This window comes from Leuresthes tenuis, unplaced genomic scaffold, assembly GCF_036924035.1.
Source record: "Leuresthes tenuis unplaced genomic scaffold, fLeuTen1.0.hap1 SCAF_11, whole genome shotgun sequence".
Lineage (NCBI taxonomy): Eukaryota > Metazoa > Chordata > Actinopteri > Atheriniformes > Atherinopsidae > Leuresthes > Leuresthes tenuis.
This window is the reverse complement of record NW_027325365.1, coordinates 18,289,966-18,305,156: the sequence shown is the minus strand read 5'-3', so window position 1 is coordinate 18,305,156 and position 15,191 is coordinate 18,289,966. Positions and strand designations below refer to the sequence as shown.

At 41.8% G+C, this 15,191-nt stretch overlaps 2 protein-coding genes across 2 annotated transcripts in view; both read right to left on the bottom strand.

Annotated features, from left to right (window-relative positions):
• LOC140318196 (NEDD4 family-interacting protein 1-like) overlaps window positions 1-15,191 on the bottom strand; it is a 111,179-nt gene that overhangs the window by 61,498 nt on the left and 34,490 nt on the right. The gene's annotated exons all lie outside the window — the stretch shown is intronic.
• On the bottom strand, window positions 741-13,133 carry LOC140318637 (BTB/POZ domain-containing protein KCTD16-like). Its single transcript, XM_072396447.1, has 2 exons — window positions 11,557-13,133; window positions 741-1,943 (listed from the first exon to the last, which is right to left on the bottom strand). Exons 1-2 carry the CDS (start codon window positions 12,377-12,379, stop codon window positions 1,492-1,494), a joined length of 1,275 nt encoding a protein of 424 aa, XP_072252548.1. The 5' UTR covers window positions 12,380-13,133; the 3' UTR covers window positions 741-1,491.

Here is a 15,191-nt window from a genome sequence, read left to right as displayed (position 1 = left end):
TACAGCAGAAAGCTAGTTAGCATGACACGCATACTTTTGATTGTTTTTAAGACTTGGGAAAATAAGACCCAACCTTTCAGAGAACTGCTTTTTCTACAGCACTACGCACACATCACCTAGTTTAATGCAGCAGTCCAAACAACCCGGAACTCAAATGTTCAACTTGCTTCTGAATATATGATGAAACCGGCTGAAGCTTCTGGGAAACAAATTGGAGATTACTGGCTCATTTGGCAGAACACAGAACAGTGCCATGTAGAGATCAAAACCTGTTCTCTTTACAGGATGTCAAATACTACTGTTATACCAAAACACAGATCATTCCGTCATGTTAAGTAATACATCACACTGTAGGAAAAAGAAGTTTTTTGTTCAAAGGGAACTGTGAACTGTGTAGGGAAAAAGAGAATAACTGTTCATCACCTCACATTAAGCTGAATAGCAAGATTATTGTTCTGTCAGTGCAGCTTGTTTGAGTTCCAATCTAAAAAGAAAAGAGCGCTCGCTAAACAGCTTCCATGTTTTGTCAGCGTTATTAATTGTATTGTTATCGATGTGACTTGAGCGGTTAAGAGGTTACCACAAAATAATAATGTTGGAAAGACTGAAAGAGAGAGCTTTACCAGATTCTCGGTTCACGTGACTCATGCCCCAAGTTCCTGCGTTACAGAGATGCTTACGAGGTTAGTTTTAAATGTCACAAGAAGGTCCACTTTATTAATAGAATTCTAACCCATTTATTTACTTTTTTTGCACACATACAGTCATGGATTAGATCGATATTCATTCGCATTATATACTCTACCTACACAAAATTGTCTAACCAACACATAATGACAAAAAAATTCTACCATGGCAAACAGATCTAGGCAGTGCTCCCCTCAAAACAGTAGTCCCCCTCATAACACCATATTTACCCAACTGACAGCAGTGAATTGAAATTTTGTCCGATATTGCATAATTATGCTAAGGGTGAAATGACATGCAGTGGTGTTACCAAAGCGTACTTAACGTATACGTGTTATCGGTGAAGAATAGTGATATTCTGTTGCTAACACACAGCTCCATCTGGGTACATCCATTTTAAAAACAGCTATTGTGGGCGACTGCACATACAGTATGTGATAGGTTGGTGAACTTCAATGATGTTTCCCCTGAGGTTGCTTTGTTGTCAGTAAAGTTAGAACCTGTAGTATGCATGCTCTCAAAAGGGAGAACAGCAAGTTTGATGTAAGCCTCAGCCTGATTTACACATGTGCATATTGTACACAACTCTGCGCAAGCTTTACAAATCAATAACTCACACTGCTTTGTACTTAGTGCGTTTCGTTATTCATTCTGGCAGGACAGTATTTTTCTCCGGTACAGTATGTGTCATAGAGGGTGCAGTGTATTGCCTGTGCAGTTTAATTATCTTTACTGAGGGTGACATGATACAACAGTAGCATCTCTCATTCTTTCCTTTTTCCTTTGTCTTCCTCACGCTAATGTTCAGAGACGGTACTTTCGTAGGAGCTCTGATTGCCACATGTACTTCCTCTCCGGAAAGCGATCAGGAATCCTAATACGCCGGAATTCCTGGATACATTTCTCCAGCTCCTGTTCTGGAGTCATCTTCTCCTTGTTTGCTTTCCTCTTTGCGGCCTCTCGTTCCCGCATGCCGAAGGTTCTCACGCGGAGCATGTCTGTCTTGCGGCGCATCTCTGCCTGCTGCAGCATGTGGCCTGACCCTTTAGGCACAGGACGGTCCAAAGACTGGATGTTGGACTGTCGGCTCACAGGGCCACAGATCACGGTTCCTTGAGGGGAGCTAGCCTCTGACTGGGTCTCAGAGCAGGAAGTGGAGAGGTCATTGAAGGATGTGCCGCTCTCTCCCTCGCGCTCACTTTTGTGGCTCTTGCAGCAGCAGTCACAGTGAGAGGATGACCAGCGAGAGGGCCCACCTTGAAAAAACACATACAAACAAATTTGTCAGTTGTTTTGACCACATGTGACAAGTTTTCAATTACAGCACTTTCATGCAGAAAATCTTTAACATATTATGTCCCAGCCGTCTTTATAGTGATAGATTTCTGCATTAATCCAAAGAAACAGCTCTAGTGCTCAGGAAAATGCTGACAAATGCATCCACGGTGGGTTCAATGTCATGTAAGAAAAATGTATCCAACATCTGATGGACTCCTTGTATAGGTATTTAAGGGTCTGATCTGTAGAACATGTGAATTTTTTTGACATTTAATTACCAATCCAAAAGAATTGGTGGGCTGTGCATATTGCTTCTTTTGATAAGGAGAACCCCAGAGCTCAGTGCTGCTCAGTGCAGCTTGCTGAAAGACCTTTCCCATTTCCCAAGACTAAGCTTGTCTCAGACTCAAAGCAATCTGCTTTGCTGTTGCAGTTTCTAATTAGACCTGTAACCTGATTCCCAAGACAGCAGTGTATTGCTTTTGTGTTTTGTATCACTCTGTCAGTTAGCCAGAAAATGTGTTTGTATGTTTTTGTACCGTTCAGGGAGGCAACTAGGAAGAAAAGGCTGGAAGAGAAAAGCTTTATTTACCTTGGCTGGTGAGAGAATAGTTGAGTGGATGCATGTATGTTCATGCTTCAGATGTATCCCGATTTGTTGTACTGAAGTTTGGACAAGCACCTACTAGCAGCAGATTTTAGCAATCTTTTTCTCTCACCATGCACCTTCTTCATGTCTCATCTCACTTCCTCCTACACAGCTAATTATGGAGGAGAATTACTGTACAGTACTGCCTGCTGGCTTGTGAAGTGTTCAAGTAAAGACACAGATGCTCTCTATCGGGTCCAAAAATAACTATGATCTCTGATCTCATTTAGAGCTGCTAACAGGTAGGGATGTGCGTTGTTGAAGATGGCTGAGCTCGCTGTATGTAAACAGCAGCATAGGAGAAATAAAATGATGGACACAGACTCTAAAAACCTCCAAATGGTTTTCTCTAATGTGATATTACAGACTCAATAGCAGGGATATCTCATGGGAACCGATGATTTGCCCATTGCCTCCCTCCAGCACATGCGCCAATTTAAACTGAACAGAGTTCAACAGGGATTTTAACCTCTTTGCACAGACTGTAATAATGACCTTATCTCTGGTGCAATGATTGCATTGAGCTGATACTGTGAGAGTGGCTAACAGCTTTTTAATGGCTAATCCATGAGTAAAGAGGCCAATCAGCACACCAATTTCCCTCCGCAGAAAATGAATCTCGCTGCATCCAGCAGACGGGGCTGCACCAGGAAAATGGATGTATGCGCTTTAGTGGGCAGGATCAAGAGGAGGAGGCTGAACATTGTTTCTAAGTGGATGGATGCTGTAGTCCAGAGGGTTGACACGATTAGGAAGCTAGCCAACACCCAGTAATAGCAACACAAAATTCAGGCCACTCAGGAGAATGAATTATCTTAAAGCAACTGACTGCCTGAGAAGTACCTGAGTTTTCAATTTGTTTTATACAACACTTCATCATGAAAGAGTGTGAGTATGCGTGTTATTTTGTTTTGTGCAAGTTCAGATGAAAAATAGAGGAAGTGAGCAACATATTAGTTTAAGTTTCGGTTCCTCAAGATCAGTCATTTTCACCAAAATCTCATGCCTTCATCTGCTTATTAGGGCTGTTAGCTATTTGGTTGTAGGAAAAACCAGGTGATGCATATATCAAACTTTTAAAAAATGCTCTGACTTCTCTAACTATTTTACAACAATCAGCTGCAACCAGATTGTCTAAGCAGCTGCCTAGTATTCTGGAAATGTTGATTCCCACAGAGCAGGAGAAGGTTACAAGAATATATAAAAGCATTTTCAGGTTCCTTGGTTTATAATGTAATGATTCATTGGCAAATATAGACAAAAAAAATGTTGATTTCTGAATATTTAACTAGTAGAGAAGAATGGACTCGATTCAACGCTGTTAGAAAGCAAACCTTGTTTTTTTTATCAAAACCACACTATAAAAGAGCTGAGGATGAAAAGAGGATTGCTTCTGCAGCTACAAAAGGATAATGATGCTAAACACACACACTCAAAATATACAATGGACTCAAGAGGGACAAGCTGACACAGTCCCTCACAGTGCTCTGACATAAACACCATCAAAAATCTGTGGACAGGCCTCTGAAGGGCAGTGAACTGGGAGCGCTTTGCCGAAGGAAAATCCACCAAACAAGGACTCAAAGAGGTTACAGGATGGGATCACTCACAAAGAAAGTGTTACTGTACTTAGAGTAACCAGGCAAGATGCCAAAACGTGTTCCTTTACATGTAAAATGTAATTTATATGATAAATGTTAAATAAAATCTATAGGGATGTGTCTGATTTGATGTCGCCTTCAAGTCCAAGACTGGAGAAAACTCTGAGAGCCCAGCCAGGATGCACAGTCATTCTCTGCTACATTTAAACAAGTGGGTGTGTATAATACACTTTAGTATCTTTTCAGGGAAGCTATTGATTGTAATGTGTTTTTCTCTGCTCTATACAGCCTGCCGGAGAGATCATATTCCAACCACATTAAAAATCTTCAGACCAGACTTAGGCTATGTCTGCACTACTCATGAGTAACAGAGAGATGGAGTTGAGTTCTGCATGGAGGCATGCAAGCATCCACAAACTCCCTCCAACGACAGAGGTTTGTTCTCGTGCCTGAAAATGATAAGTTTCGTGGAGAGTCTATTGCGTGTAGATTTGAAAGGCTTTAGAAGGCAGAAAAGTAGGACACGATGGGGACTGAAGGCAGAGTTCTCTTATAAAACCAGACGTGAAATGTCAGGAGTTTTTTTTGCCCAATATGATTGTTTTTATTTCAATTTAAAAAATGTTATTCCTTTGCTCATAAATGATCTCATCAAAGGCATCTGAGGTTGAGCTTCAGTCATGTAATGTCAGAAAGGTTCTGCACAATCATGCGCTGGATGTTGAGCAGCAAAAAGCAAGCGTTTGATTTTGAATTCAGACTCCCATGACCCAAAGCAGACTTCTTTTCAAATTTTAACTTCAGCAGCATTGTATACAGTGTCCTCAATCAAAATGAAAAAACCACATTTGAAATCAAATCAACATTTTACATTCAAGTTGTCTCAATCTGATAAATAAAGAGACTTGAATTTCTGACGTGGCTTTATTCACTTTCATTACTGTCTGTTATTTGCCCAAACACAGACAAACCCTGCGAGACTCGGCATCTTGAAGCTATTCAGGTGCTGCATGGCTCAGGTGCAATAACATTTTCGGGGGAAAGACTTCGGTTGTGAAACAAACAAAACAGGGAGAATCACCTGAATCCTTTAGCCTTTATTTTTAGCAAAAGAAAATCTATGTGTATCAAAGGTAAAAGCAGGTTAATTGTGCACATACGTATATGAAGAAAGTGGAGATGTTCTTATCATTGACAATCATATTGTCAAGGTCTCATATCCAGTTACGCAAATATTTTTTAGTCTTCCGATGCCTGAAGAGCAGCATAGTTTGCATGCTTGTTAGCTCGCAAATTAGGCCAGTTTGTCCTTGCAGCAGAAAAAGGGCTTGTCTTGCAAAGGCAGTGACTGTCCTTATGGAAAGAGGGGAATCCAAGATAGCCTTATTTGCTGCAAAATTATCACTTCAGCAGTTTCTTTCTGGCCTATCTGATGGCCATTCTCTTGTGTAGAATAATGCCTATAACATCTGCATGTATTTGAATTTGTCAATAGTGATTTACTTCACCCAGACCTGCTCTCCTGAAACACCTCTCATTGGGAGAATTGATGAGAAATACCCAGAGAAAAATATGTTACAGTAACATGTGGATTCTCAATAAGCATTACACGACCCAAATTCAAGGTTACAAAGCATATAGACTCTCATAGACAGGCCTGGCTCACATTAGCTGCTCTACATGACAAGAGTGACAGCTTCACTGGCTGATTTTTAATGACATGCGGGTGCTGTCCTCTCCCGAGTCAGAGGGTGGCTGTCCGCTGAGTGTCACCCTGGCAGAGAGATGAACAAGCAATGCAGGCAGATTGAAATGTCCATATCAGCCTCTCCCTTGACCCAGAGCCACACATTTCCTCTACACAAGTCCTGATTAGGCAAATTGGAGCTGAGAGAAGGAAAAGTGTCTGAGATATCTAAATAGGTATTGTCATCATCTAAATGATGGAGAGAAGAGGTAAAGAGGAGCAGCCAATCTGATCCCTTGTTACGTTGTGAAAGAGAAACGTCTTAGTAAGTGCAAGCACCAAATAGTCTATTTATTCTTAGGGACAAACTATAAACTCTACAACGTATTCACATAATTTCATGAACTATTGAAAAAAAAAGAAAAGAAAAAGTCATCATCTACAAAGGTCACATCCTGCATACCAACACAGGGAATCCCCCTGCCTACAGAGAACACTCAGCTGCCGGCAGTGTGACGAAATTCACATCCAAGTAGCCATTAAGTGTTTGAAGGGATCATTAAGGTGTTAGATGTTAGACCCCAGGAAGAACTGTAATACCTGTTCTCCAGCGGCTTCACGGTGCAGAAATAGCTGAACCAGGGGCACAAATAACTTGCGGAGTTTAATTAGTGGCCATACACTCCCCATTATCTAAATGTGTGTGTTTCAAAAGAATAGTCAGGAGTTTTATGTTCACATTCTTATCCTACAATAAGTTTTCATAATCTTGATGTGAAATTTAAAAAATTCCACAATAAAAAAATCTATATTAAGTTTCAAAATACAATCTTATTAATGAGTCAGCAGTTAAAGAGTGAATTGTTGAACATTTTGTATTGGAGGACAACCAATAAGCATGCAAAGAAAGTGTGAGATGTTTAGTGTCAGATATCTCTTGAAGGAAATGGGATTTATTTAATCTTATGCAGTAACTTTTAATATGTTATTGCACTATAAGAAGCAATTTTGACAAAGAGGAGATCATGCATTTTAATCCATGTATGCATATGTTTCCATAGTAAAACTAAGTCATATAAATTGTTACCTTGAAAGCTTTGCTATACAACAAAGATCCAGAAAGTGCTGCTTCAAAAATATGTCAATTCTAAAAACTATTTTTCTTATAAGAGTTTCTCCCAAGTAGGACCAGATTGTCTACTCAGACTGAAGTCGCGCACAAAAGTCCTGCGACCAGTACGAGGAAGAAATTGGCACATGCACATGCACCTTTCCTCACTTCCAACCATTTTTCTGCCCAGGTGCTCTTATAGACATGAATGAGTTATTCATGAAAAACCCATCCATTTCTTGTAGGTACTGCCAATTCAGACTCCAACTAGGCTCTGGGGGTGCTCGGCGACGGCTCAATCTCGGCCTCCATTACACCCGAGCAATTGATTACTTTCCTTGTCTCTCCATTCTGCTTTGTGGCCATTGTTCAGTAGCTATTATGGCCACAGATCAAATCATTTCCAGCCAAAATGAAGGCTGCACAGTGATATTAACAGACACACCTGAAATGTGCAATCATTCTCTGTCTTTACTGTACATGTCTCCCATTTTCACAGGGCACTGGCTCTGTGTGGGAGTGGGAGAAATGACGTTGCCTCCGGTGTTTCAAGTCCCAGTGCTCAATGTTGATTTCCTATGCTGCTGTGATGTGAAAGCTGTAAGTTCAAAGCATATCATGATGTTATTTTATCTAAGATGACAGCTAGCTGTAAACCAATGAACCGAGTTGAAGTTCTCCAGCTGTACAATATGAGTTACAGTTTCAAACGGTCTTGAAAATAGGTTACAGTCACAGTCTTGTCTCTTGTATTGAGGCAGGGAAAATGACGAGTTCTCAGACTGCATTTAATTGAGCTAAGTCTATCCCCAGAGATAATGAACAATAGGGAGACCAGACCTAAGCAGCAGCTGGAAGGTTGCAATTGTTCATCTCTACAGCTATAACATTTTCACTGCCTGCTGATAAAGTTTTAAACATCATGTTATACATTTTGGATTCCTGCTTGACAGACAACTCAACAGGATATCTTAGACAAAAGCACTTCTGTCAGATAAAGCATGAAATGAATAAGAATGTAATTGTTGGGGATGTTTTTAGTGTTCTTTAAGTCAATATTTATAATATGCTCTCATTGATCATTTTACTGTCTCACTATTAAAAATCTTTTTTTACAGTTTGAACTATAAAATAATTCTAACTATGTAATTGTGTAAATTTGCCTTTAAAATCTTTGAATTTTTTTTTTTTTTGCCTTTTAATTCTTACTCCTGACTCTTGAATTTTCACAAACTGAATTCACATACATACTGGTTCGTGACAGGTGTATACTGGTGTGTTAATGTCATAGCAATATCGGTTTTTCAGCTGTTTCAGTTGCTGTTCTTCTAGGGGAGATTGGATGCTCAACGAAAATGGTTAATAGATACAAGTTGAATATTTGAGCACTCTTCTTGGCAGAGTTGATTGAGTTCCATTTCAATATTTGGTTCCCTGCCATGAACTCAACTTTTAAGTAGACATATGCAGCAGTGGGAGGTAAAGTAGCTGTCTTTCAATTCGGAGGTTGTTGTTTTGATACCCGACTTCCACTCTCAGCATTTTTAAAGATCCTTGGGTAAGATCAGAAACCACACATTTCCCCTCTTTTGTGTTCCTCACTTGTAAGTCACCTTGGGTGTCTGCAAATCAACGTAAGGTACATATTTCTGATAAGGTTGAAGTCAGGACCTTAGAAAAAGCTTTATGTCAAACTGCTAAATCCATTCCACACCCGGCTTTTAGGTTATGGGGGTTTTGTCCCGTTGAGGTTTTTCTGCTGATGTAACACCCAGTTGTACCCAAATTTCAGCTATCTAACAGGTCATTTGAGCTAATGATGAAGAACTTCTGAACTAGTCTATCTTCTGCTTTATTTCAGCCACTGGGCAATCTAACAGACTGGCAGCAAAACACGCCCAGAGGATGTTGTGACCACCACTGTGCCCAGCAGTGAGAACAGTGATTTTGGGATTGAATGTCTCACATTTATTAATTCAAACAGACCTCAGATCATTGTCGACAAGCAACTAAATCTTTGTCTCAACTGACCATAAAGCTCTCCTCCAGAAGTCTTTCTCAATTTGTCCATGTGATCCATGAGGTGTAAAATGGATTTTTGAAAAGGAGCTTCTTTCTTTGACAACAGCCTACCAGTCCATAGGGACGTAAAACGGCCTGAACAACAGATAATGTCACTGGTGTTTCAGCAGTGTTCACTTTATGGGAGAAATGGGCCTTTTACAGTTGCTGGGTTGTTAAAAACCAACCAAACAAATTTTCCCCTCGGTCTTCCTGACTAAAGCTTAATATTGCCATGACATTCGTATGATATATCCCATATAGATTTCTGACTCAAAGTCTTGAATTTTTTCATCTCAAGATTTTGACTTCTTATATTATCTTAATTATAGACTATATCATCATAATGGCAGACCTAACGTGCATGATACTGAAACAACGTGATTCCTGACCAAAGCAGCCGCTGATCAGTTAACGCGTATGATCTTGGTGTCTGTTTTGACTTGTTTCACTCTTTCAGTGTTCATTTATAGGGTGACCAAGCCCCTGTTGCTTTTATTTGAATATTTTGTTTTGGCCGAGATACACAAACTTTTAATCACGATAAACGCTCCTGCCGTGGCCGCTGGATGAGTGTCCTTTTGCTGCAAGTATTGTTTGTCCCCAGTCTGCAGAGAGATTAAGATTTTAACAGGGCAAGTGAGGGCGACAGTAACTCAGAGTTGGGAGTTTAACTGAGGGAATGAGCCCCTTGATAGTCAGGATTACAACACGAAGGAAAGTATTGTGAATATCTGCTGTGAGCATTTTCAGTGCTGTACATATCAACGATAAGAGTGAGTAGAGCTGAACAATAAAGTGATGCATTTAGGAAGAAGAGAAACATGGATGATGTTGTAAGGACATGACAGGCTGGAAGAAAGTCTCACAGTTTGCTTACTGCTCTCGAATACTCTTTTTACACTCTCATCTAACCCTACAATTTCATCTCCATATAAGCCAGTGCTTGAATGCATAAAGGGATTTAAAAGAAAGCAGTGGAATATTAAGCTTGAGACAACAAACAGCAACTAAGGCCAGCTGTCTTGTGAAAGATGTGTATTTGTCTACTTGCATTCTTTGTTCAGGTTTACCTGCTCTAGGCCAGCCAGTGTCCCACATTCAGAACCAGGTTACAGTATTAGTTTTGAAAGTGGATTCGGGCGGCTGTGCTTCTGTGAAGCAGCAACTCTCATGCCTGTCTGCTTTTGATGTATCTATCCATCATCCTGACAAGACCTCTGTCTGCTCATGCTTGCAATATATACTGGTTTCTTTTCATCCTCACCTCATCTGCTATCTGCTAATGAAAAGCCAGTCTTTCCCACTTCTTCCATGTCTTGTCACCCTCTAATTCCACCCCCCTCCTCTTCCGCTTCCTCACTCTAGATGAACTTTCCTGTCTGATCCTTACTTTAATCTATTTTTGCTCCCACTCCCTCTTGCTTCTTTCTGCCTCAGTTCTTTCTCCCCATGGCCAGGTCTCATGCAACTTTTACTCTCCCATCCCTCCTCCTCGGCGCTCTCTCCTCCATCTGCTTGCCTTCACTTCTTTTCAGCTTGCTTCCTTACATTCCCTCTCTCTTTTGCCTCCCCCCTCTGCGCTCCTCACACTAATGCAGCTTCTTTCCTCTTATAATGGATAGTGTACTGTACCACCTTCTCGTTCTCCTCCCACTGCCCCATGACTGTGTCCTAGGGTGGTGTCTGTTAATGAGGAAGGAGGTGAACACCTACACCATATGCTGTGTTCAAGACCGTTGAGTGGCTCCCGAAGATCCAACGAGGCTAGGGGCATTTGGGGGTCAAGGCAAACCTCTCGCAATAATTACCCTGTATTAATGACAATATTAGACAATCATTAGCTAACCATATGTCATGTTCTTCTCAGCACCTCCACTTCTCCCAAACCTATGGCTCTCCTCAGCTTTTCTAAAGGGAGCTCTTCAGAATAATGAACAAAGTGCTTTATAATTGGCCATATGGCCCAAATCTCCCCTCTGCAAAGGAATGAGCCATATTTGCAGCTAATTAAGCGAACGACCCTTGTTTCCAAGTACAGCTGATTCAAGAGCATGCGGGAGCGTTCATGTTTTTTTTTTCTTCCTTTTTTTCAGTCTTGCTGCCCACTTGTGCTATATTATTCATAACCCGACGGCTGGCATAATCTGAGCAGTAAACCATGTTTACACATGACGCATGTATGGTTGAAGTGTTCCAGCATTGTTACTCAACTCCTCGGGGGCCTGTGGGCAAGTATGCCTCTCAGCTCGGACCCTCAACATAAGTCTGAAGTCAGCCCTGTCTGAAAGGCATGGTTTAGATGGGATGGAAAGAGGGAGGGGTACTTGTGTTTTCTTATTTTTCCTTTCACTAGTTTACATTTGCTGTTCTTTGTGTTTGACTTGGTTGTTGTGTGAATTATTGTTACTCCTGAAAGTCTAAAAGCCTCCTACACCATTTGTAAAAAAAAAAAAATAAGTGGGAAAAAATCTTCACTCACGGTAGAAGACGTACTGCGCGTAATTGGACCAGATCCTGTCATCCGTGTAATGACCCAAGGAGGACGCAGTCATGGATGTATTGCAGGCCACAATGTGAAAGCCGCACTCTGACAGCATGTCGAAAGCCCTCTCCAGGTGTCTGAACTTGAGGTAAAACCTGCAGGTGTATCGGTCCGGGGGTCTGTCAGTGTCCCTGTTCTCGTTCAGGGCGTCTCCAAACACCTCTTTCGCTAAACCAATCCTGCTGCTGATGAAGATTCTTGGTAACTTTTTGGCCTTGGGATCACTGTGACTTTCTCTGCCTCCCGCGGCGCAAGCGCCCCTAAACGTAACCGTGATGTAGCCATACCTCCTGTCCAAAGAATAAGAGGGGTAAAACCTCTGGTCACTCCCTTGAGACACATCGTCGAAATCACTGTAATACGAGTCATCTGGAAAGAGTTTTGACTCCTCTGCAGACAAAAGTTTCGAAAATTCTGGCAGCTGGAAGTATTCTGCTTCTCTTTTCAACCTTCCTCTCTCTGGGAAGTGGTCCGGGAGGACAACCTGCTTGTCTCTGAGGTAATCCAGCACATATCGAAACAAAAACCCATCTCTGTCAATAAAATAGCGTCCCCTGAGATCCCGGGACAAGTCATTTGAAGATCCCTTCTTGTTTGAGAATAGCTTCCCAAGTAAGGAATTTGGAAAGCTTGTCAATGTGGCATAACGAGTGTAATATACCTGCCCACCCACGTTTAGCTCAATAACGTCCGTTGGAGGGTTTTGCACCGATCCCTGCTCTTTAGCAGGTTGCGTTTTGCAGTTTTCGCTCAATGCCATCTTCTTTCCAGCTTCTGCTCAAAATCCGAGTCGCGATCACGAAGCGCAAACGTCCCAGAAGTTCAGCATGTGCGGTGCAGCTGCATGGTGCCGGCGCGCTCAGAGCAGAAGCGTTCGAGCTGCAGTGCTCGCATCCACTGTCTCATGACAGAACAATCCGAAGGTGTGTCTACAATATCGTCTTTAACCTCATGCGTAAATGTGCCTGTCCATTGCGCATCCCTTTTTAACCGAATCGATGATCACCAGCATCATGTTACACACATCCACTGAGATGGGTCGTTAGTTTGACTTCAAAGAAGTGGGCTGTAATCCTCGCTTGACTCTGACACTTCCTACCATAAAAAGAAGAGTGAAAACATTTCTGCTCAAGTTTTCTGTGGGAAGCTTTTTGCGCCTGGCTTTTAATTCAACCACATAAGTCTAAGATCTTTGAAAAAAAATTAAATAAAATTTAAAAAACCAATGTGAACGCGTGTGAAATTCTACTACTGAGCGTCGCTCTTGACTGCTGGGATGCTGAAACAAGCTCCAAGGTTGCTCACAGAGAAGAGGATGAAAGCGGGACTCCTGTGCGCTCCCATCTCTCCAAACGGCAGAAGGGTTTAAGATAATGCTGCTCCGAGCTGTGTCACAGAGAGAGAGAAAAAAAATATCTTCCCGTGAAGTAATGTCTTACATCATCTTAAAGGAAAATGTTATTTTTAGCAGACTGGTCGGGGTGCATCTGTGCAGTTGTTCCATGATATTCTGCGCTGGCCATGGGCGGCGGGCAGCTGGCGATGAGGATTCAGGGCAGATGCAGTTTTAACATCCCAGCGCAGCAGATTTTAATCCCTCCCTCCGATTCTTCACAGAGGCTTTGTGCGTCCATATTTAACGCTTTTAGCTGACGCGCTTATCCCGAGAGACGGGTGAAAGGTTAGGCGACAGTGTCTTGCTCAAAAACTGATCCGCTGTGATAACTACACACGATCACAGCTGGTGACAGCCTTAACTCTGATTCCATCCTGTGTCACTTCAGAAAAATCAATGAAGGAAACAAGAATAAGACAGGCAGTTGCGCTCCTGAACCTTCGGGCAACAATGTCACTTCTTTCACCCAGAGCACAGAGACTGGATATGAAAACTGATCCCTTAAACATCGATTTTGACTTAAACTAGTGGATTTTTATTTCGGAATTGCAGACACTTATTATCACATCACATTCACTCTCTGGTGAATGCCTCTGTATGTAACCCATTGCGTTTACTCATTCGACATCAAATGCATGCAGGTTTTCCTGCAGTACAAACTCACTAAGAAGAACCATCATTACCGAAATATCATATTCTAAATTATATAGGAGGGGAGGCAGGGGTTTGGGACTTAGTGCTCAGGGCCAGCTCAGTGAATTTGTCATAGAGTCAGCAGTATACACATGTGGGAGGCCAGCTGCCGCAGAGTGTAAAATCCACTTTGGATGAAGTGAGATGCAAAGCTGAAGTCAAGGACTGACAATTTCTGTCATCATTCCTATACGCAGTTTCATGTGGGTGACAAACTTGTGTATAATGTGAGTATACGTGGCAGCAAAATGAAAGTGGGCATCCTAATATTCCTGAACATTTCAATCACTGAGGCCCCTTTTACACCCGTGGAGCTGTTTGTTCTACATGGCAAGTCTCAGGTCCCTAAAGTTTGTGGCTCACTTCACATAGAGCCACCATGTTTCAGACTGTTTCTTGTTTGCTCTGCAGCTTGTTTGATTTCTGTGTGTGTGTGTGTTTTGAAGCCACGTTATAATAAATCAGGGTCCTTTTATTGCTGTGGTGCTGAGAGAATACATAGATGATGGGAGAGCACCCTTGACTCGTGGTTTTGAGGAGGCAGCGGTCACGCTTTACCCTGTTAATTCAGACTGTATTGTGCTGGAGAGGGGTTGCTAAGCAGCCGCAGGGGACTGAGTGGGATTCAAACAGTGGGGATTTAGAGCTATTGCAAGCGGACTGGTCTCCCTTTTTTTGCGATGTGAGATTTTGCTGCTTACATTATGAATGGTTCTGTGTTTTGTAGATAGTGTGACAGTAACATTGAAGAAGACACCACTGTAGATAAAGGTTACCTCCATTAAACCACTCCATCGAACACAATTTCACAAACAGATGAATGCCTAATGTTGGGCTTGTATAACTGTATACAATTTGCGTGGAAACTATTTTCCTCCCAGGTGTGCTATAAAGCCTGTTTCTTATTCATCTCACTCGTACTCCTATCAGAGACAATTTCCCTGCCTCCTGCCTTCACTTTACTTCCTGCTCATGCACAACTCCCAGGTTAGTTTCTAGCGTTTGGAAGGAGTTGAATTTCATGCAACTTCAGCATGAATAATGTAAGACAATATGGCTCCCAGCTGAGCGTGAATGAAGAAATCTGTATGTGCTGGAACATTAGATCGTCAGCTGTGGTTTTTTACAAGCTCTCACCTTATAATCTGCACTCTGGCCTGAGCAAAAGACATGTAGAAACTAACCCTTTCAGACTGCATGCATTCAGTATATCTTTCAAAAGAGAGGAAGTTTAGAACTAATTTAGTATACTTTCTGGTAAAGTGCTCAGTGATAAATCCACACGTCTGGGCTCCAAGCATTTCTCTTGAAGTACAGAAATGTACAGTCAAGTAACTGAAATGTCCGTCTCATGGAAAACTGCATAACTGTGCAGCCTTGAATACAACAAATAATCATTATCATTCCCAGTGCACATGCAGCCTGTCTTGCCCAGTTTCCGCTTCTCCCACTCACTGCTTATCCACTCATATTTGCAGAAAAA

Excerpts from the sequence above, each read along its gene's own strand:
- LOC140318637 (XM_072396447.1), bottom strand. The coding sequence starts at position 12,379 with ATGGCATTGAGCGAAAACTGCAAAACGCAACCTGCTAAAGAGCAGGGA. Across the intron at positions 1,944-11,556 it reads CGCGCAGTACGTCTTCTACC|GTGGGCCCTCTCGCTGGTCA; the intron begins GTGAGTGAAGAT and ends TGTTTTTTCAAG.